Source organism: Artibeus jamaicensis, unplaced genomic scaffold (assembly GCF_021234435.1).
Source record: "Artibeus jamaicensis isolate MK-2021 breed Jamaican fruit bat unplaced genomic scaffold, CSHL_Jam_final contig_445, whole genome shotgun sequence".
NCBI lineage: Eukaryota > Metazoa > Chordata > Mammalia > Chiroptera > Phyllostomidae > Artibeus > Artibeus jamaicensis.
In genome coordinates, this window is record NW_026521832.1 from 462600 (window position 1) to 484538 (window position 21939).

A 21939-nucleotide genomic window follows, 5' to 3' on the forward strand; every position below is an offset into this window, starting at 1 on the left:
ATACCAAAACCCCAAACAATCCAATTAAAAAATGGGCAAAGGAGCTGAATAGACATTTCTCCCAAGGTAACATACACATGGCTAACAGACATATGAAATGATGCTCAATGTCACTAATCATCAGACAAATGCAAATTAAAACCACAAGGAGATATCACCTCACACCTGTTAGAATGGTTATCATTAATAAATCAACAAACAAGTGCTGGTGAAGATATGGAGAAAGTTGGTGGCACTGTAAATTGGTGCAGCCACTATGGAAAGCAGTATGGAGATTTCTCAAAAAGTTAAAAATAGAACTGCCATACAACCCAGCAATTTCACTTGGCATTTACAAATCCTAATTCTAAAAGATGCATGCACCTCTATGTTCGGTTGCAATATTACTAGTAATAAACAAAAATATGAAAGTAACCTAGGTTATCCATCAATAGATAAATGGATAAACACATCATATACACATACGCATACACAATGGAATATTATTTTGCAATAAAAAGAATAAAATCTTGCCATTTGCAACAACACAGATAAACCTAGAGGATATTATGCTAAGTAAAAAAAGCCAGACAGAAAGGCAAATACCATATAATTTCACTTACATGTGGAATCTAAACAAAACAAAACACAACAGAAACAGACCCAACAGATACAGAGACCAATTGTCTGACATTGTCTGACAGATACAGAGAACAAACTAATGGTTGCAAAAGGGGAGGAAAGAAGGGTGATGGGAGAAATAAACAAAAAACAAAAAACCAAACATTTATTTATGATAAACTGTATAAGCTAAATAAAAAAAGAAAAAAACAAATAATAAATGTGCCAGCCACACACTAAGTACAGAATAAATGTTGCTGTTAATATTCTTGCTACTTTTACTCAGGAATACTGAAGTACAAAGTTTGAATAGGGCAAAGTGCAGCAGGAAAAAAAAAGAAACTATAGGAAATTTCAGCTAAGTACAAAATGACTAGGAAAAAAGACTAGGGGCAAGGGTTAAATATTTTTAAATATAGAGCCACGCCTTAAACAACTTTAGAAATACGAAAAAGCCCCGACAATTTAGAAATAATATAACTAATAAATGCCTGGATGAACAGAGGGGGAAATAAGATATGAAGTAGCTTAAATGCACTGATCAACACTTAATCCTCACCCGAGGCATTTTTTTCCATTGCTTTTAGAGAGGAAGAGAGAGAGAGGCACTGATATGAGAGAGAAACATAGACTGCCTTCTTGTGTGCATCCTGACCAGGCATCAAACCCACAACCTGGGTACGTGCCTTGACTGGGAACTGAGCCTGCGACTTTTTGGTCTATGGGACGACATTCCAACCAACTGAGGTACACCAGTCAAGAACTGATTAACTTACGTTTTATAACCCAAGTCCAAAAGATATTAAAACAGATGTCAATTAATAGATGTAAAAAGACAATTAAGTGTATCAAGTTATGGTGTAAAGGATACTTAAACAGAGAGAAATACTAGAACTGAAAGTCATAAAAAAGTGTTAGAGGGGAGTAACTGATGGGGGAGGTGGAAAGAGGTGGAAGCATACTCATTTTCTTTGCAAATAGTAAAAAATATGTACACACACACACACACACACACACAGTTTTTCTAGATATCAGATTCTAAGTTCTATGAGGACAAGTGCCACGTCCACTGCCGCGTCCACGGTTGGATCCCTCTCTCCGTGACAAGGTCCTGAGAGGGGGTGTAAGACTTCAAGGAAGCATTTTCCAACCTGGTGGATGTGGCATGGAAGGCCCTGCAATACCTATTGTGATTGTGCTTGCTTTGGGGATCATGACCTTTTCTGCTTTAATCATTATGAATACCCTTTTGCAGTGATTCAGATAGTGCGCTTAGACCTTTCCCTGCTCAATGAACAGAATAATGATATCATACTAGAAACGTCAGGGAATATAGGTACAAAGATACAACCAGAACATTCTGAGAATTCAAGCTTAATCAATAACAGATCATTGGAAAAACACCCAAGATAAGTTAGAAAACTCTAGGAAATCAGGAGATGATCTCACTGCTTTCTTAGAGGGAATCAAAGTACAAAACATGTCTATAGAAGAACTCCTAGAGAAACTTAAAAGAAGTACCCTTGAAAGCCCCCTGCAAAGTAGGAATAGCCCCTCCTTTACCTTGAATAAGGATATGTATCAACTAGACAGGCAAAGAAATAACAAAAGCTGGCTAGTTATTACAAACTAAACAGTTACTAAAGAGTCAGAATTTATAGTACACAGAGAAACATTTTAGACAGAAAAAGATAGATAGCTAAGTTAGACATCACAAGGGCCTTATAATAAATTTCCTATTATCTCTACTCAATCTAGTGTATCCTTTTGCCCTATGACAAATTCTGAGAAACTTTAATATACAATAAGATACTTCTAATTGTCTGATTAATAGCTCTCCTGGTTAAAATAACCTTTGTTTATTATAACTAAATCTATGGGAACTTTTGTACTTTTACTGATTACCTTTGTGTTAATTTTTTCTGCTTAAATGATCACGTTATACTGCAAATGTTAATCACTACCTAAAATGAAAATATAAAAACCTGCTTGTACTTGCAATAAATGGAACAGAGCTTCACTGTCCTTTGAGGCGTGTTGTCGTCTGTTACCCAGAGCCGACACCTACCCTCACCTGTGGGACCCCTTGACCCGCTGCGGCCGGACCGCGGCAGACAAGGATCTAGTTTGTCTTGCTAATCTTTGTATCCTCAGTACCGAGTATGATTCCTAGTGCATAGCCGGCTCTCCATAAATGTTTGCTAAATAAATAAATGGCCCACAGTAGAAGCTGATTTGATCTTCGGCTTCTTACAACCTTAATGTTTTTTGTAATAATTTCTATGTGCTGTGCTGTAACAGGGTACAGCCAGAAAGGGGGCCCCCCAAAAAAAGAATTTGGAATGGGGTCTAGAGCTCAGGGTGTCCAGGAAATATTAAGATGTCCTCAACACCGCCCCCCCCCCAGGGGGAAGGGACAAGTGGAGCAGGGCCATTGAGAGCTGTTTTGCATAGCAACAGTTTTGCAGCTAACCTCTGGAATGGTCATTTAACGTATCTATAACCTTTAACTGGTTTCATAGATATGTTAAATAGCTGTGGCTATGCTTTGAGCCAGGGAGAAGGGAGTGGCTTCTATCCAAGACATAACTGGGGCAGTTCCCCAGTTACAGCTCCGTGTGGGAGTGCGGAGTTGATTGGCTTCACGCCATGGGGCCACACCTGCCCAGACACATGATGGCAGCCCAGTAAACTTGCAATAATATGGGAGTCCTGGCAGGTGTAACCAATTGTGAGGAGTCAGAAATGGGTTTGCAAAGGAGGACTGGTGGGGGGGGGGGTACTGAGTGGTGGTGGTGGTGGTGGTGTGTTTAATCTGCGTGCAGATTAAAACCCAGACTGGCAGCCATTGAAAAAAAGAGCCATGGGGTTTCAGCAGAGTAAGGATCCCTTCTTGGTGAGGTGAGAGAGAGAGAACCATGTGGTTTTGGGCAGAGTGAGGACCCCCCTCTTGCCCAGATGAAAGAGAGCCACGCTGTTTTGGAAGAGTGCAGACTCCTGCAGCCAGCCAGGTGAAAGGGAAAACCATGCAGCTTTGCCAGAGTGGGGACCCCTGCAGCTTTGGTAGAAGAGGCCCACATGGCTTTGGGATGCTCCCTTTGGCTGCGTGGCCTGGGAAGCAGGAGACTTTGACTGGAAAAATGGGTACAAAGAATTCTTGCCAGTGGATGGTGAGAGGGTGCCGCATGACTTTGGATTAATTGGAGATCCTGTGTGGATGGTGGGTGACACAGTTGATGGTGCTAGTAGCCTGGAAACACAGATGTGTGCTTCTTTTCCTGAGACACGGTACCCCGAATTAGGGTAGGGGGGAAGGAAGTGCTGTGGGCATCTGTGGTTATCCTGAAGGACTTTGATATTTTAATGGGGACATTGGGTCACTACTTTAAGTCTGTATAGCTTTAAACAAACTTTTCCTTTCCTTTTCACAAAGCTCTGGCATTGAGAGATCTTTCCTCTGGTGGCGGACAGACAGGCCCAGTAGGTATTAGTATACTGTCCTTGGGAGGGGCCCCTGTTTTCTGTAACTGTTTTTGGCGTCCCTGGGTGGGCCAAATATTGCCCCCCCCCGGACCTCTGTTCAGTAACAGTGCTAGGAGCTGGGGATACAAAGATGAGTAAGATAGTCATCACCCTCAAGGAGCTCAAAGTATAGTGACCAAAACACTAAAAAAAATAGTTTTAATATAATATGGGACATGCAGTGAACAAAATATGCATTTGATATTATAAAAGAATATGAAAAAGAGAGATCAAACCAAGCCGTAGTGGACTTGTTGCAGGAAAATGAAGCCACCGGACACTGAGGGTTTCTGGAATACGAGGTTTATTAACGTGAACGGGCCCAGAGGAGTCAGTCTCCAAATTCTGAGCCCTGAACAAAGGGAAAGCAGCCATTTTATAGAGCGGGTGGATAGAGCGAGGGGGAGGCCTGTCCTTCAGACCAAAGTGGGAGATAATTTACAGAAGCAGAAAGCAGAGCGCTTCACTATCTCTGGTATGTAGGCAATAAGCTAGAAGAAACAAGGTAAATCACTGGGCTGTTAAACATCCAGGCTGTAAAAAACAGTCCCCTAATTGCTGTGCTATATTTTAAAATAGCTATCAATTTCCCCCAACAGATTAGAACAGACTTTTCTGGAGAAAATAATACTTTAGGCTGAAGGAAGTTTTAATTTGGGCTTAAAACCTGATATATGCAAATTTGGGGATCACACGCATTTTTCCAAAGAGATGTTCTAGGGTATTCACACACTAAAAGGTTACCATCACTCCTAAAATATTAAAAAAAAAAAACCATTCTGTTAAAGGATGAAAAATGATTAGGCAGGTAAAAGACAGGTGGCAGAGGTAGGACAGGGCTTTCTTTCTACAGACCAAAGAACATGATTAAAGGCAAAGAGTTCTTAATAGTAAAGTATATACTGGGAACTACACATGGTTTGGTACTGCTGGAAAGTAAAATTCAAAGACAGAAGTGGTTACAAATGAACTTAGAGAGGAGGATCAGAGGACCAATGACTGAGAGTCCTGAAGGCCACCCTAAGGAACCTGTAATCATTTAAATGGGGAAAAGACACGGCTGGGTTTGTTTTATATGGAACACCATGGTGGCTACATGGGAGGTGCATTTGAAAGAAACAACACCGTAGAAAGTGAAACATTATAGGAATTTGCTGCAGTAGCTCAGATGAGAGATGATGATAAAGGTCTGAATTAAGACATTGGTGGTGCTCGCTTCGGCAGCACATATACTAAAATTGAATTAAGACATTGGTGGAAAGAAGGCAACAGATTAAAGTAGTGCTTAGAAGGTAAAATCAGCAAGGAGAAATCAAGGATGAATGAGTCACCCAATTTATACAAAGAATATTGGAGAAAGAAAAGGTTTGGGAATGAGGGTGGACGATGGGAAGGTGATGAGTTCACTTTTAGAAATGCTAAGTGCCTAAGAGCCACCCAGCTCAACACAAAATACAGATTGTGAAGGTAGAGCTGAGATATCCCTAACAGTTGAAACCACCAAAGAATGTGAAATTATCCAGGAATAGTATATAGTGTGAGAAGAGCAATATGCTAAGAAGAAAACACTAGAGGACAGGAGTGGAAAGAGACCAGGAAGAGAAGGAATGGTCTGACAAATAACAGACACTAGGACAGTGTGGTACCCTGAAACCAAGGGAATAGACTAAGACCACAGGTGGCAAACACAAGGCCCGTGGGCTGAATCTGGCCCTCCACCTTGTTTTATCCAGGCAGGCACCTTATTTCTACCTGGTGGCAGCACTGAGCTCCTTGCCCCTACTTAAGAAGTGGTTACATTAAACAGTCCTAAAATTACATTTGGCCCTTTGAAGGCAACTGCAAGGCTGATGTGGCCCTCCATGAAAATGAGTTTGACATCCTTGGACTAGAGTTTAAAGGAGTGTTAAATGAAGCAGCACTGAAAAATATTCAAGATTTGGAAACCTGGAATTCAGTGCTGACCTTAAGGAGAACAGTTTGAATAGTGAGGTCGAGGCAGGAACGAGACTATTGGGCTGGGGGTAAGGCAACAGAGACCATAAGCGGAAATTGCCCTAGGGAGAGTTAAAAATCAGAGAGAGAAAACATAAAATAGTACCCTAGAGAAGAATGGGATAAAGGGAAAGTTTATAAGCCAAGAGGAAGAAAGCATAGATTAATAGGGTAAACAACATGAGAAGGAACTGATAGGACACTGGAGGATGAGCTGATGATGTTATTAATTCACCATTATTAGCAGCAGCTATCCTTATAAAGGATATATTCCAGGAACCATCTACTATATTCCAGGAACTCTAATGTCATTAAATCAGAAAAACCAGATAGGTAGGTTTGATTATCCTCATTTCTTACAAAGTTGAGGCTTACTGAAGTTAGGCCATTTATAGTATATAGTAAGTGTCAGGATCAGGATTCAATCTAAAGTCTGTGTGACTGATTCTAAAGCTTATACTTTTAACCACTTCACAATAAGCTGCTTCAAGATAAAAGGCACAGATTGAGAGAATGGCCTTAAATAAGGCAGTACCTTATTTTCTGATATGGGAGGAAAGGAGTTGGGAATGGTTGTGATTATAGATTAGATTAAGAGGTGGAAAGTAGAAGATCACACCTTTGGTCTAACTTTTGTTGATAAAGTAGGAGGCAAGGTCATCTGCTAAGAATGAGAGAGGTAAGGATGAAAATAAATGACTTAGAGGAGGGTGATAAAGGCTCAGAGAAATTATGAGGGAAATGGAACAAGTAGCTAATTAAAGTCAAGAAAAAAAATGATTCAGTGCACTGATTGTGTCCATAAACTCATGGCACTGGCAATATTGCACAGCTGCATAATTTTCCACATCAGCCTGAATTAATAGTAGAACTACAGCAATGATCTAAGTGTGGAGTTTTGTATGTAGGTAAAGGAACAAAAGGATATGAGAAAGTAACTTGGATCTACTACGAATCTAGACCAAGAAGAAAAGGGATGAACAAATTAGAATAAAATACCCCTAGACTAGCCAGGAGACCCTTTGGCCATTATAAATCATTACCAGAGGAGACAGAATTTAGACACCATGTGTTACATGACTCATGAAGTCATGACTGAAGTTGGAGAAGTTAAGCACTTAGAACTGGGAGTGGTATGCTAGAGATAGATGATAAAAAAGAAAACAATGTATGAGATCACCAAAATCACTCTGAAATGGAATTTTAAACAAGGAAAAGAAAAACAAAATAATTTTTATATATTTGGAATATGGAAAAAAAGAGAAAGATCTATGCTTTATTTAATTGTGGGCTCCTTTCAGATCAATAACAAAAGCTTAAGACTTTTGCACAACTAATTAAAAAAACAACTGGAGAATTCATTAAGTCCAAAATAAATAAAAATGTTGGTAAAATTATAGAGAACCTAAAAAACAAGCAGAAGAAAAAAAAAAACATTTTCAAACAGTTTTGCAAATAAAAGGGTGCACAGCTTCTTATTAAAAAAGAGTTAATATTTTTAAAGTTTTGTGCCGTCTTGACCTTGGGACTTAGACTGTAATTTGAAAGTGATAAGTCTTATGACTGTGTAGAGGGTTCAAAATGTGAATTAGGTAACAGTTGCTTTTATAAGAAAAATCATTCCTATATTGAAAATTAGCTACAGATTTAAAAGAAAAAAAATAGCCACTGGTAGGTCAGTTATTAAAGAACTGACTGAAAAAAAACCCTTTCTTGGGTCATTTATTTACGCTTTAATTCATTTAACAAATATTTATTAGTGCCTAATATGTACCAGGTCTTGGGACTAGAATGGTGGACAAGAGAGTACGGACACTGCTCTGAAGGATTTTATAATCTACGGAGGAGACAGACAATTACAAAACAGTGTGACAATGTAATTATAGTGATATTATAAGGGAAGTGAGCAAAGAGTATTGTGGAAATATGAATAGGGACATCTAGTCCAATCTGGGAGAGGCTTCTTGGACGTTCATGCTGAAATTTGAAGGAATTAGCCAGAAAGAAGTGGAGGGGTATGGGTGAAAGGTCAAGAAAGAGAACATGTTAAGGAGTAGAAGAAGGCTAGGTACAAAGTAAAAAATGGTGAGAACCAAGGTTGGAGAGGTAAGAGATAGGTCTCATCATAACAGACCCCATATGCCATATCAAGAATTTGAACTTTATCCTGTGACCAAGATGTTACCTGAGGCTGGACCAGCTTCAATATATGCCCTCTAATTTCAGATTTTATTTCAAATGATCTTTCAGTTCACATAAAACAGGAAAAATGAGGGATTGGTGTTTCTAGGGTAACCCCACCTCTCTAGACAGGAGCTGTTTACTAAGCAAACACAGGGTTCTGGCAGTAAGGCCTGTTTGAGTGTGGTTGGAAGGGTAATAATATCAGTGTAATTTATAGTTTTAATTTGAACATTTCACCTAAAATGCCATATGGTGTGCTTGAGTGTAATATTATTATGTTGTATAACTGCATGCTTATGATTTTGTAATAAAAAAGTGGCGTTACTTCTGCTGGCCCCTTTATTTACTAGGCCTCTGCTATGTGCCGGCAACTGATCTAGATGCTAAGGACTACAGCAGAAAACAAAAGAGAATATCCTGGAGCTCACGGAGCTAACAGAAACACAAACAATAGTGATAGATGCTAAGAAGAAATTAACAGAGGGAAATGAGATAGAAAGGGGCTGGAATAGAGGCTACTTTGACTAGGGCTCAGGAGTCAGGTAAAGCCTTCCCAAAGTGGTATTTTTACCAATACCTAAAAAATGATGAAGTAGCCACATAAACATTTGGACACAGAACATTCCATGCAATGGATTCTTTGGGTTTTAGTTTCTCATTTGTAAAGAGCAAGTTTGAGAACTTAATATTGCATGTGAAAGGCATATATGAAAGTTAAAGTATTAAATGGCATAAAAAATGAGAAAGCTACTTTCTTGGTTCAACTTACCAATCAATTATATCCATGTTAAAAGTCTTAGAGGCTACACGCAATGTCAATTTCCTCACTGACACCTTTATTTTTATATTAAGTGAAAAAGAAATGCTAGTTAAATATTATCATTTTTCTTGAGTTGGTATTAGGGCTAAAATTAACCCTGAGCTATCACCAAGGGCAACAAAAAGCCTTAGAGAAGTTAGAAAAGCAAAAGAATTATATGTCCATATTTTTGTACATCAATGTATTTGAATATTATGAGGTCAAAAACAATAGTTAGGGAAATTATATAAAGGATGGTAAATTTAAAAATAAAGTTATTAGGCTGTTCCTCATTTCATACTTTCTAAAATGTTGTAATAAAAATTTTTCAAGAGACGAGGTCAATGATCTTTTCCAAAGACAGAAGCATTAGGATGAAGCAATATAAAACCTGGATCAAAAACCAAAGATTTAATGTACTTTAAAGCTCACCTCCCCCCGCCCAAAAAAAAACCCTGTTTCTGTCATTTGTCCCTTGAAAGAACAATTAAGAAAAAGTATTTTACATGCTTCTGTACAGCAGATACAATCTTTCTTGGGTGGAGCACTTACCTCTGTGCAGCATCAGCTAGTGGGGAGAGGGGGTCAGTGGAGGGGATTCAGGGGGAAGAAGAGGAAGAAGCAACTGTCTCACACTATGGATTCCCTCTTGATCCACCCTGTGAACCTTATATCTCACTGAAGATTCAGCTGCCTCTCCCAGGGTGTAGAGGTCTGGGAAGACTCAGGGAGTATCAGTGACTGAGTTATATGGTTCTGGGGTAGAGGCCATTGTTCCCACTTTCCCATGAATCTGACTGGTGCTTCTCCTGCACTAGAACCCCCCCCCCCTCTGGTGGCCCTACCTGCCCAACTATTAGGGGATCCACCCTGCTGAGGTCCAGGTAAAATTATGGACAGACTGAGTTGTGTGGCTATAGGGCAGGAGCCACAACCCCCACCTGTCATAAAGCCTGACTGGCACCTCCCCCTCAATGGAGATTCACTAACCTTATCCTCCTGATCTCTGGTGGCCCCATCCTGCTGGGCTCCATCTCCTCCCCAGCAGAATATGGAACAGACTGAGTTGTGGAGCTCTAGAACAGGGGCCATTTTTCCCTTGCATGCCTGACTAGAGCAGAGCCCTCCCTTCACACAGCCTAGTATTGGTTTGTTTGGGCCTGATAAAAACAGCTTGGCCTCACCCTGTCAACTCCGAGACCCCTGTCACAACACAAGCATGTGTGAGCACCCAGCAGGTGGCAGCTAGACTTGGTATATCTGGGGACATCTGCTAAGTAGCCTCAGACCCAGCACTGGCACCAAGTTAGAACCTGAATCAACCTGGTGAACACCACTTTACTTGGTAACTCACTGAGAGCCCACTTCATATGATCTGAGTATTGCTAGAGTCTGTTTCAGTGACTGAACCTAACAGGGGATGGCAGGTAGAGGCAAATAGAGGTAGGTCTTTGGTTGCATTGGGACTTTTCCTAACCTGCCCTCAGGACTGGTGCTGGTAAAAGTGGGCTTTGATGCAAAGCTTGGTTCTTCCCATGCACACCCAACCAAGAAAAAGCAGCACAAACTGTGGATTGCTTATAGTGCCAAACAGGTTGCCCAGGGCCAGTCACAGGCAATGTCTGACATTGGTCTGCATTGCCTGTGAGGTGACCCTCACAAAAGGCCCATAACAAACACACCCAGTGGCCAGCTTCAGACAACATCAGAGCAGGATTCAATAAACTTCACAATAGCATATCCAAGGGACATATCAGCAGGCACTAGACCCTGCTGAGGTGAATTCCACTTTGTAGAGTAGCACCTGCACAGCACCTCATACACTGTGGTCAGATTTAAGACTTATATGAGCCATTCTGAGGGTCAATCTCACTCATGAATGGGCCAATAGCAATTAAGACTCAATTACAACAGGAGGGCCCATATAACCCACACAAGGGACATTCCTGGAGCACCCAGCATAGGTAGGTGATCAAGGAGACTGTATATGTGGATCCCAAAGAATACATACTACATCAAGTCACCCCACCAAGACTGAGAGTCATAGCAGCTCTGCCTAATATATAGAAACAAACAGAAAGAGGTAGCCAAAATGGAAAGACAAAGAAATATGCCCCAAGATATGGAAGTACCCCAAGTGTCCATCAGTAGATGAGTGGATAAAAACAACTATGGGACATTTATACAATGGAATACTATTTGGCTGTGAAAGAGAGGAAAGTTTTACCCTTGCGATAGGATGGATGGACCTGGAGAAAGTGATGCTAAGTGAAATAAACCTTGTAGAAAGACAAATACCACATGATTTCACTCATATGTGGAATCTAATGAACAGACTGCACTAACAAGGAATCTAACATACTGATAGATGGAGAGCAGGATGACAGCTAGTGTGGGGGATGAGAGGGTGGAGGGATTGAGTGAAAAGGAAAAAGAACCCATGGACATGGACAACAGAGTGGTGATTGGCTGCGGGGAGGGAGTATAAGAGGACTAAATGATAATGGAAAAAAATACAAGAAAGAATAAGTCAAAAAAGAAAAGAAAGAAACATGGCCTGAATGGTGAACAGAAAAAAGCTTCAGAAAAAAAAGATAAATGAAATGCAGGCAAGCAATATATCAGATACAGTGTACAAAGCAATGGTTATAAGAATACTCAGTAGTATGAAATATGATATAAAAAACATAAAGTAGGACCAGACAGAAATGAAGAATACAATATATGAAATGATGAATACACTGAAATAAACAGTAGGTTAGATGTAGCAGAGGATAAAATAAATGATTTGAAGGACAAAGTAAAAAAAACACCCAATAAGAGCAGCAAAAAGTAAAACTAGTTAAAATAATGAAGACAGTTTAAGGGACTTTTGGAACAAGATAAATTGTAACAACACCAGCATCACAAGGGTACCAGAAGGAGAAGAGAGTGAGCGAGAGCAAAGGATTCAGAATATATTTGAAGAAATAGTAATGCCAAACTTCCCTAACCTGGTGAATAAAAAAGACATACAATCCAGGAAGCGTAGAGAGTCACAAACAATGTAAGTCCAATGAGGCTCATGCCCAAACACATCATAATTAAAATGGCAAAAGTTAAACAGAGATAATCTTCTCTCTCTCTCTCTCTCTCTCTCTCTCTCTCTCTCTCTCTGTGACAAAGAAAAAAGCAGCAAAAAAAAAAAAAAAGAAAGTTATTTACCTACAAGGGAGATCCCATAAGACTGTCAGCTGGTTACTTAACAGAAACATATCAGGCGAGAAGTGAAGGCATGAAATATTCAAAGTGATGACAAGAAAGGACCTACAACTAAGACTACTTTACTGAGCAAAGCTATTATTTAAAATTAAAGGAGGACTTCTGGCCAAGATGGAGGTGTACGTGGAAATACTGTACCTCTTCACATAACCAAATTTAAGGACAACGAAGATTTAGAAACAAAACCGCAACTAAAACAGACAGAAAATTGAACTGTACTGAAGTCCGACAACAACGAACCATTCATCCACACCAGTAAGAGAGGAGGAGGCAGCAGCTGGTGGAGAGGGGTCCCGGCAGGAAACCAGCAAACCCAGTAAGGTGTGCAAGGTGTTTGGCTGACCATGGACATACATTTGCACGCAGATAAACCAGGCAAAAAATGGGCAGTGACACAAACTGCACAACCCAGGGCCTTAGCAATGGGAAATAAAGCCTAAAAGCACTGGCTGAAAAAACCTGGGGGGATTGAGGTGCTGGGAGAGACTCCCAGCCTCACAGGAGAGTTTGTTGGGGAGACCCACAGGGTCCTAGAACGTACACAAGCCCACCCACGTGGGAACCAGCAACAGAAGGGCCCAATTTGCCTGTGAGAAGCGGCAGAGAGGACCAAAATCCAAGAGAGCATGGGACAAACACCATTGCTCCCTCCCTGACCCCGCCCCCACATACAGCCTCACAACCCAGCAACTGGGTTGCCCTGCCCTGGTGAACACCTAAGGATCCGCCACTCATACATAATAGGCAAGGCCTGACCAAAAAATGGCTCAATCAGAAGAATAAATCAAAGCCCCAGAGCCAATACTTTTAAGCGACCAAGAAATAGCCAACTTATCAGACGCACAGTTCAAAACACTGGTGATCAGGATGCTCACAGAACTGGTTGATTTTAGTCACAAATTAGATGAAAAAATGAAGGCTACACTAAGTGAAATGAAGCAAAATGCACAGGGAACCAATAGTGATGGAAAGAAAACTGAGACTGAAATCAATGGAGTGGACCAGAAGGAAGAAAGAAACAACCAAATAGAAAAGAAGGAAGAAACAAGAATTCAAAAAAAAAATGAGAACAGGCTTAGGAACCTCCAGAACATCTTTAAACACTCCAACATCTGAATTATAGTGGTACCAGAAGGGGAAGAGGAACAGTCACGAGTGGAAACCTTATTTGAACAAATAACAAAGGAGAACTTCCCCAATCTAGCAAAGGAAATAGATTTCCAGGAAATCCACGAAGCTCAAAGAGTCCCAAAGAAGGGGGACCCAAGAACACACCAAAGCACATCTTAATTACATTAGCCCAAGATTAAAATGAAGAGAATTCTAGAAGCAGCAAGAGATAAGGGGACAGTCACCTACAAAGGAGTTCCCATCAGACTGTCAGCTAATTTCTCAAAAGAGACCTTACAGGCAAGAAGGGGCTGGAAAGAAGTATTCCAAGTCATGAAAGGCAAGGACCTACATCCAAGATTGCTCTATCCAGCAAAGCTTTCATTTAGATTGGAGGGGCAGATAAAATGCTTTTCAGATAAGGTCAAGTTCCAGGAGTTCATCATCACCAAGCCCTTATTATATGAAATGTTAAAGGGACTTATCTAAGAAACAGAAGAAGACAAAAAAGATGAACAGTGAAAGGACAGCAAATTCAATTACTAACAACCACACCTCAAACAAAAGCAAACTAAGCAGACACCTAAGACAGGAGTGGAGCCACAGAAATGGAGATCACATGGAGGGTTAACAACAGGAGAGTGGGAGGAGGAGAGGAGGGGAGCAGGTACAGAGAATAAGTAACATAGATGGTGGGGAAAAAATAGACAGGGGAAGGGCAAGAGTACTGTGGGAAATGTAGAAGTAAAGAACTTATGACACATGGACATGAACTAAAGGTGGGGAATGTGGGGGGGATGTGCAGGGTGGAGGGAAATGTAATGCCATAAGCAATAAAATATATTTTAAAAATAAATAAAATTAAAGGAGAAATAATGAGCTTCCCTCATAATAAAGGACTTTGTCACCAAACCAGTATTACAAGAAATGTTAAAGAAAGAAAGAATGGGGAGGGGGAAGAGGAGGATAGTGAGGAAGGAGATAGATAAGGATTGGGAAGAGGAAGGAGTAGGAGAAGAAGGAGAAAAAAATGAAGAAGACGAAAAAGAAGGAGGAGAAAAAGGAGAAGAAAACAGAGGAACATCACTAAAAGAATAAAATGGCAATAAATACATTCCTATCAATAATCACTTTAAGTGTAAATGGCTTAAATACTCCAAAAGACATTAGCTGACTGAATGGATAAGAAAACAAGACCCATATACATGCTGTCCACAAGAGACCCACCTGATAACAAAAGATACACACAGACTAAAAGTAAAGGAATGGAAAAAGATATTTCATGCAAATGGAAAGGAAAAGAAAGTTGGGGTAGCAATACTTATATCTGACAAAATAGACTTTAAAACAAACTCTATAAGAGAAAAAGAACACTACATAATGATAAATGGAAAAATCCAACAAGAGGATATAACCCTTAGTAAACATTTATGCACCCAACAGAGGAGCACCTAAATATGTAAAGCATATCATGATGGGTATAAAGGGAGAGACTGATAGTGATACACTCACAGTAGGGGATTTTAATACCCCATTGACATCAATGGATAAATCTTCCAAAAAGAAAATCAACAAGAAAATGGAGGCCTTAAATGACACACATGATCTAATAGATTTAATAGATATCTTCAGAGCATTTCATCCCGAAGCGGCAGAATATACATTCTTTTCAAGCACACATGGAATATTTTCTAGGAGAGACAACAAGGCAGGACATAAAACAAGTCTCAATAAATTTTAGAAGACTGAAATCATATCAAGCATCTTCTCTGACTATAATGGTATGAAACTAGAAATCAATTTTAAGAAAAAAAACAGGAAAACATCAAAGATATGGGGGCCACCTAACATGTTAGTAAACAATAAATGGGTTAACAATAAGATCAAAAAGAGATATAAAAGATACCTGGAAACAAATGAAAATAAATACATAACAACCCAAAATGTATGGGACATAGTGAAAGCAGTCCTAAGAGGGAAATTCATAGCATTACAGGCCTATCTCAAGAAACAACAAAAATCTCAATAAGTAATCTGTTTACACATAAAGTAACTAAAAAAACAAAACAAAACAAAACAACAAAGCCCAAAGTAAGTAGAAGGAAATAATAAAGATCAGAGTTGAAATAAACAAAATAGAGTCTAAAAATATACATACAATCAATCAATGAAACCAAGATGTTTCTTTTGAAAAGACAAACAAGATTGACAAACCATTTGCCAGACTCATCAAGAAAAAAAGAGAAAGGACCCAATAAATAAAACCAGTAATGAAAGAGAACTAACAACTGATACTGAGAAAGTACAAAGGATTTAAGAAAATATTGTCCAACAAATTGGACAATCTTGGTGAAATGGATAAATTCTTAGAACATGCAATCTTCCAAAACTGAATCAGGAATAATCAGAGAATCTGGACAGATTACAACTAGTGATATTGAATAAGTAAATGAAAAATTCCCCCAAACAAAAGTCTGGATTGGATACCTTTGCAGGTGAATTTTACCAAACATTCTGAAAGGAACTAACACGTCTCCTCAAACTATTCCAAAAAATTTAAGAGGGAAGACTCCCAGGCTCATTTTATGAGGCCAGCATTACCCTAATTTCAAAATCAGACAAAGACACAACAAAGGAAGAAAATTATAGGCCAATAACCCTGATAAACATAGATACTAAATTTCTCAGCAAGATATTAGCAAACTGAATCCAGCAACACATTAAAGAGATCATACACCATGATGAAGTGGGATTAATCCCGGGGATTTGAGGTTGGTATAATACTTGCAAATCAATAAATGTACAAAATGGAGGATAAAAAAAAAATCACATGATCATATCAACAGACGCAGAAAAAGCATTGGATGAAATTCAGCAGCCATTAATGATAAAAATTCTTAGCAAACTGGGAAGAGAGGAAACATGCCTCAATGTAATAAAGGCCATATATGACCAATTAACAGCCACCATAATACTCAAGAGGCAAATACTGTGTTTCCCTTAAGTAAGGGAACAAGACAGGGATGTCCACTTTTGCCACTTTTATTCAACAGACCTATTCAATCAGAAAAGAAGAAGAAATATAAGGTAGAAATATAAGGTCTTTCTTCTCCCAATTGGAAAGGAAGAAGTAAAACTGTCATTATTTGCAGATGACATGATACTGTTTACAGAGATCCTAAAGATTCCACCAAAAACTACTAGAACTGATACATGAATTCCATAAAATAGTAGGGTAAAAAATAAATATCCAGAAATCAGGTGCATTTCCACATCCTAATGATGAACTATCAGAAAGGGAACTAAGAAAACAATCCCATTTGCAATTGCATCAAAAAATACCTAGAAATAAATTTAACCAAGCATGTAAAAGATCTGTACTTAAAAAAATTACAAGACACTGCAGCAAGCAACTGAAGGTACAAATAAGTGAAAGCATATACTGTGTTCACGGATAGGATGAATTAACACCATTAAAATGCCTATATTACCCAAAGCAATCTACAGATTCAACACAATTCCTATCAAAATACCAATGGTGTATTTCACAGAACTAGAACAAATATTTCAAAAATTTATATGGAATTACAAAAGATCCCGAGTAACCAGTTATGTTGAGAAAGAATAACAGAGTTGGAGAAATCATGTTACCTGATATAAAACTATATTACAAGGTCATAGTAATCAAAATAGCATGGTACTAGCATAAAAACAGGCATATAGAGCGATGGAACAGAACAGAGAACCCAGAAATAAATCTATGCCTTATGGTCAATCAATATTTGACAAAGGAAGCAAAAAAAAAAAAAAAAAAGGAACAATGGGGTGAAGCCAGTCTATTCAATAAGTGGTGTTGGGCCCTGGCTGGTGTAGCTCAGTGGATTGAGGGTGGGCCTGCTAACCAGAGAATCGCGGTTTGATCCCCAATCAGGGCACATGCCTAGGTTGTAGGCCAGTTCCCAGCGGGAGATACACAAGAGGCAACCATAAATTGAATTTCTCTCTCTCTCTCTCTCCTTCCCTTTCCCTCTAAAGATAAATGAATAAAATCTTAAAAGTAAGTGGTGTTAGGGAAATTAAACAGATATATTCAAAAAATGAAACTAGACCACTTTCTTCTTACACCATGCTCAAGAATAAACTCAAAATGGATTAAGGACAAATATTAGATTCAAAACTATAAACATTCTAGGAGAAAACATAGGCAGTAAAATCTTAAACATTTCTTATAGCAATAGTTTTTCTGATGTATTGCCTCAGGCAAGGGAAACAAAAAATTAAAGTGGGACTACATTTAATTAAAAAGTTTTTGCACAGCAAAGGAAACCATCAAGGAAATGAAAAGAGAATCCACTGAATGGGAGAACATATCTGATGAGGGGTTAACATCCAAAATTTATGAAGAACTTATTCAACTCAACACCAAAAACCCCACAGAATCCAACTAAAAATGGGCAAAGGACCTAAATAGACACTTCCCCAAAAGGACATACACATGACCAATATACATACGAAAAGATGCTCATTGTCACTAATCATCAGAAAAATGCAAATTAAAACCACAATGATATATCATCTCATATCTGTCAGAATGGCTATCATCAATAAATCCATAAACAAGTGCTGGTGAGGACATGGAGAAAGGGGAACCCTTTGTACTGTTGGTGGGAAAGCAGATTGGGACAGCCTCTGTAGAAAGCAGTATAGAGATATGTCAAAACATTTAAAATGGATCTGTCTTTTAACCCAGTGATCCCACTTCTTGAAATACAGCCAAAGGAATCCAAAACACTAATATGAAAGAATATAAGCACTCCTATGTTCACTGCAGCGTCATTCACATTAGCTGAGATATGGAAGCAGTCTGAGTGTCCATCAGTAGATGAGTGGATAAAACAACTATGGGGCCTTTACACAATGGAATACTACTCAGCCATAAACAAAAAAATTAAAAAGTACCCTTGTAACAACATCGACATACCTGGAGAACATACAACCATCAAAAGAAAGACAAGTACCACATGATTTCACTCATATATGGAATCTAATGAACAAATTGAACAAGCAAAATAGAACAAATTCATAGACAGCAGGATTACAGCTAAGGAAGAATTGGGGCAAGTTAGGGGGTGGAGGGATTAAGCAAAAAGGAAAAGAGAGTCATGGACATGGCATCAGTGTGGTGATTGTGGGATGAGGAGGGGATAAGGGGACTAAACGGTAATGGAAAAAAATACAATACATTTTTTAAATTCCAAAGCAAATTAAAAATGTAACTACCTTATGTTCCAGTGATTTTACTTTTGGGAATATATCTGAAGAAGCCCAACACACTAATTCAAAAGAATATATGCATCCTCATGTTCATTGTGGCATTATTTACAAGAGCCAACATTTGGAAGCACCCCAAGTGTCCATCAGTAGATGGGTGTATAAAAAAACTGTGGTTCATTTACACATTGGAATACCACTCGCTTGTAAAATAGAAAGAACTCTTACCCTTTGTGACAGCATGGATGGACCTGGAGAGCGTTATGCTAAGTGAAATAAGCCAGTCAGAGAAAGGCAAGTGCCATAGGATTTCACTTAAATGTGGCATCTAATAAAACAGGCTCATAAAGAACAGACCGACAGCTGTCAGAGGAAAGGGAGGTTGCTGGGACTTGTGAAAAAGGTGAGGGGATTAAGCAAAAAGCAAACAAACCAAAAATTCAAAAACCCCTTTTAGACACAGATGATATTATAGTGATTACCAGAAGGAAAGGGGTGGGTGGGAGAGGTTAGAAGAGGGTATGGGGGGGTAAATAGTGATGGAGGAGACTTGACCTGGGTTGGTGAGTACACAATATACAGATGATAGTACAGAATTGTACACCTGAAACCTATATAATTTTATTAACCAACTGCACCCAAATAAAAGTAAAAAAAAATTTTTTAACTACTTTAAATGACTTGAAAAATGGGGAGGGGGGAGAGATACACATTTACATAGTCTGAGCTTCTCCAAATATTAAAAGTTGGGCAACAAATACTGAGTGCTTGCACTTGAGCAGGGATACAGCTATGAACAAGACAGGATCTCAATAAATAAATTCATAAACAAATACCAAAGTGGTATCAGTGCTTTGATGAATGCTATAAAGAAAATAAAATAGAGTAACTCAACGAATGACAAAGTACAAGCAAGAGGCTTACTAGACGAAGCTTTTATAGAGCAGGGACAGTCAGTGTCTTATTTCTGTCTGTACCCTCAGAGTTACAGACAGAATTTATATAAATTCATTGACGGTACGAGTGGATGAAGGTGGTCAATCGGGAAGGAGCGTCAGAAAAAGATCTGAAAAGCACAGCCGCAAACAGAAGATAAAGAATATATTAACATCACACTTTGAAGATCTCTCAAGTGGCAGGGGCAAATTCCTCCACACCCGGATTCAGCATTTGACAATTAACCAGCAAAGCTCCGATCTGAACCCAGGAGCCAGCCCCGATTGGCCTGCTGCGCATTTTGCGCAGGGAAGCACACCTTCCCCTAATTTATGGGTCAAGGACCCAGCCCAGAATCTTCGGTGCGCTTCGTGGACAGCTCCTTTCTCTCAAGGCACAGGCTCTGGGCGCTGAGGCCACCTGCCACTTGACCTCTTCCAAAAGTGGACATAAAAGCAGGGAGCAGAGTGGGGTGGAATGAAAACTTGGGTGGGGGTGCCTACTACCGCAGGCTGCCTCCGGACAACTATGGCGGAGAGCACAGGATGCAGCAAATTCCACACCCTCCCCAAGTTCCGGGAACGGACTAGGCGGGCGCAGGCAGCGAGCGAGGGAGCGGGCGCGGGTCAGCTTTCATCACGGGGACCGCGAGAAGACAATTCTGAAAAATGAGGCTGAGGGGCCCTGAGGCAGGAGGCAGTGGCTTACCTGGGAGGTAATCATGATGCTGGAGTCTATTAGGAAACTCATAGCAAAATGTAGGGAGAGGATGTACCATCACTTTCCACTCCCCGAAGACACAGCAACTCGGACCGCCAGCCATCTTACACAGGTGGCCTTTGACCCGGGTCAGCGCTGCTACTGGAGCTTGTCAGCCTAACGCCATCAAGCTGCGCCCTAGCCAGCCAATCAAAGACTACACCCAGGGCTTTTTTTTTTTTTCCACCCCCCCTCCCCCCACTCGCGGGTAGGAGTTGGCTGGGCGGATGCGAACCGCGTCGGAGCTGAGGCCAGGGGTGGGGCCAGGGAGACTTCGTTCTGGGGGCGGGGCTTAATTAGAAGTGTCCTAGCTTAAATGGGAGGGGTAGGATACCGTGGTCTCAAAATCCAACAGCAGATGTAATGCAAGGTAGTATTTCCATTTCTGAGGCTGAAGGAGGTGGTGCCTGACTTAATATCTTATTTTAAGTGGTAGTTCCATTTTGTAATGGTTATAGTTAATAAGGTGAAATTAAAAATAATGATTATTATAATGAGACCATAATTCAGGCGTTGTGTTCTAAGTGTTACAACTTATACTTGGCTCCACAAACAGCTGCATAATTAAGGTGAGTGAAGAGGGAAAGGCAGGTGAGTTTTTTTTTTAAAGCAAATTTAGCTAACCAAGTAAATTTCTGATGGGATGATAATAATAATAATAACAACAACAAAAACAAAGCCCACCATCTCTGGCAAGGAAGTGATTATCTTGTACTAGAGAACCATCGGACCACACCTGGAGTACTCCATTCTTTGTACCACACTTTTAAGAGGCACATTGACATATTGGAGCATGCTCACAAGTGAGCCACCAGACAAAAAGAAATGAAGGAAAGTGCAGGACAATAACAATTATGTGAAAGAATGGGTAGAACTGATATGGCCCCAAAACATATTTGTAGAACAAAGTACAGGAAGTTAAATGAAGATAGATTTTAACTCAAGATGAGGAATAACTCTTTAAGAGTCTGAAGATGAGTTATTTTAGAAACTAGCCTCCTCCTCCTGACTATGTTGGAGCTGCTCAGATTTAGACTGAATCACTACTTCAGTTAGTCAGTACTCATTTCATGAAGGCTTAATGCGCTGCTGTGGGGCTTATCCCTTCCCATCTGGGAACTTGTAGTCCATGAAATGTCATAGTCCTAGAAGCTGGCTCTACCCAAGAACAACCACCCACTGAGGGAGTGGCTGCAATCAAAGCTGCTTTAAATATTTAGAAGCACAGCCTTGAGTCTCTCTTCTGTCTCTCTTTTTTAGTATTGAATTCTGCAACTCTAAGCAGCCCAAACTATCTGTCAAGTGTTCAATCTATCATCCAGAAGGCCTGGGAGCAGCAAGGCAGTCCTACTGTGGAAAAGTCTTAAACCAGAGAACTTTGTGCCCCTGGCTACATTTATCAAGGAAACACATATACACTGTGTAGGCATTTAGCTACATATGAGTTACAACTCATCTAACTGAGATTCAAGGCCATGTGATAGTACAAAATGCTGGGAGAG

General features: G+C 39.8%; 1 protein-coding gene across 1 annotated transcript in view; it reads right to left on the bottom strand.

The window, feature by feature from the left end:
• Nucleotides 1-20520, bottom strand: part of GPR89A (G protein-coupled receptor 89A) — a 67347-nt gene extending 46827 nt beyond the window's left edge. Inside the window, exon 1 of the mRNA XM_037145408.2 lies at nt 20387-20520. Within this exon, the coding sequence (XP_037001303.1) occupies nt 20387-20428 (42 nt within the window). The 5' untranslated portion in view covers nt 20429-20520. The remainder of the gene's footprint in view (nt 1-20386) is intronic.
• Between the last annotated feature and the right edge of the window lie 1419 nt (nt 20521-21939).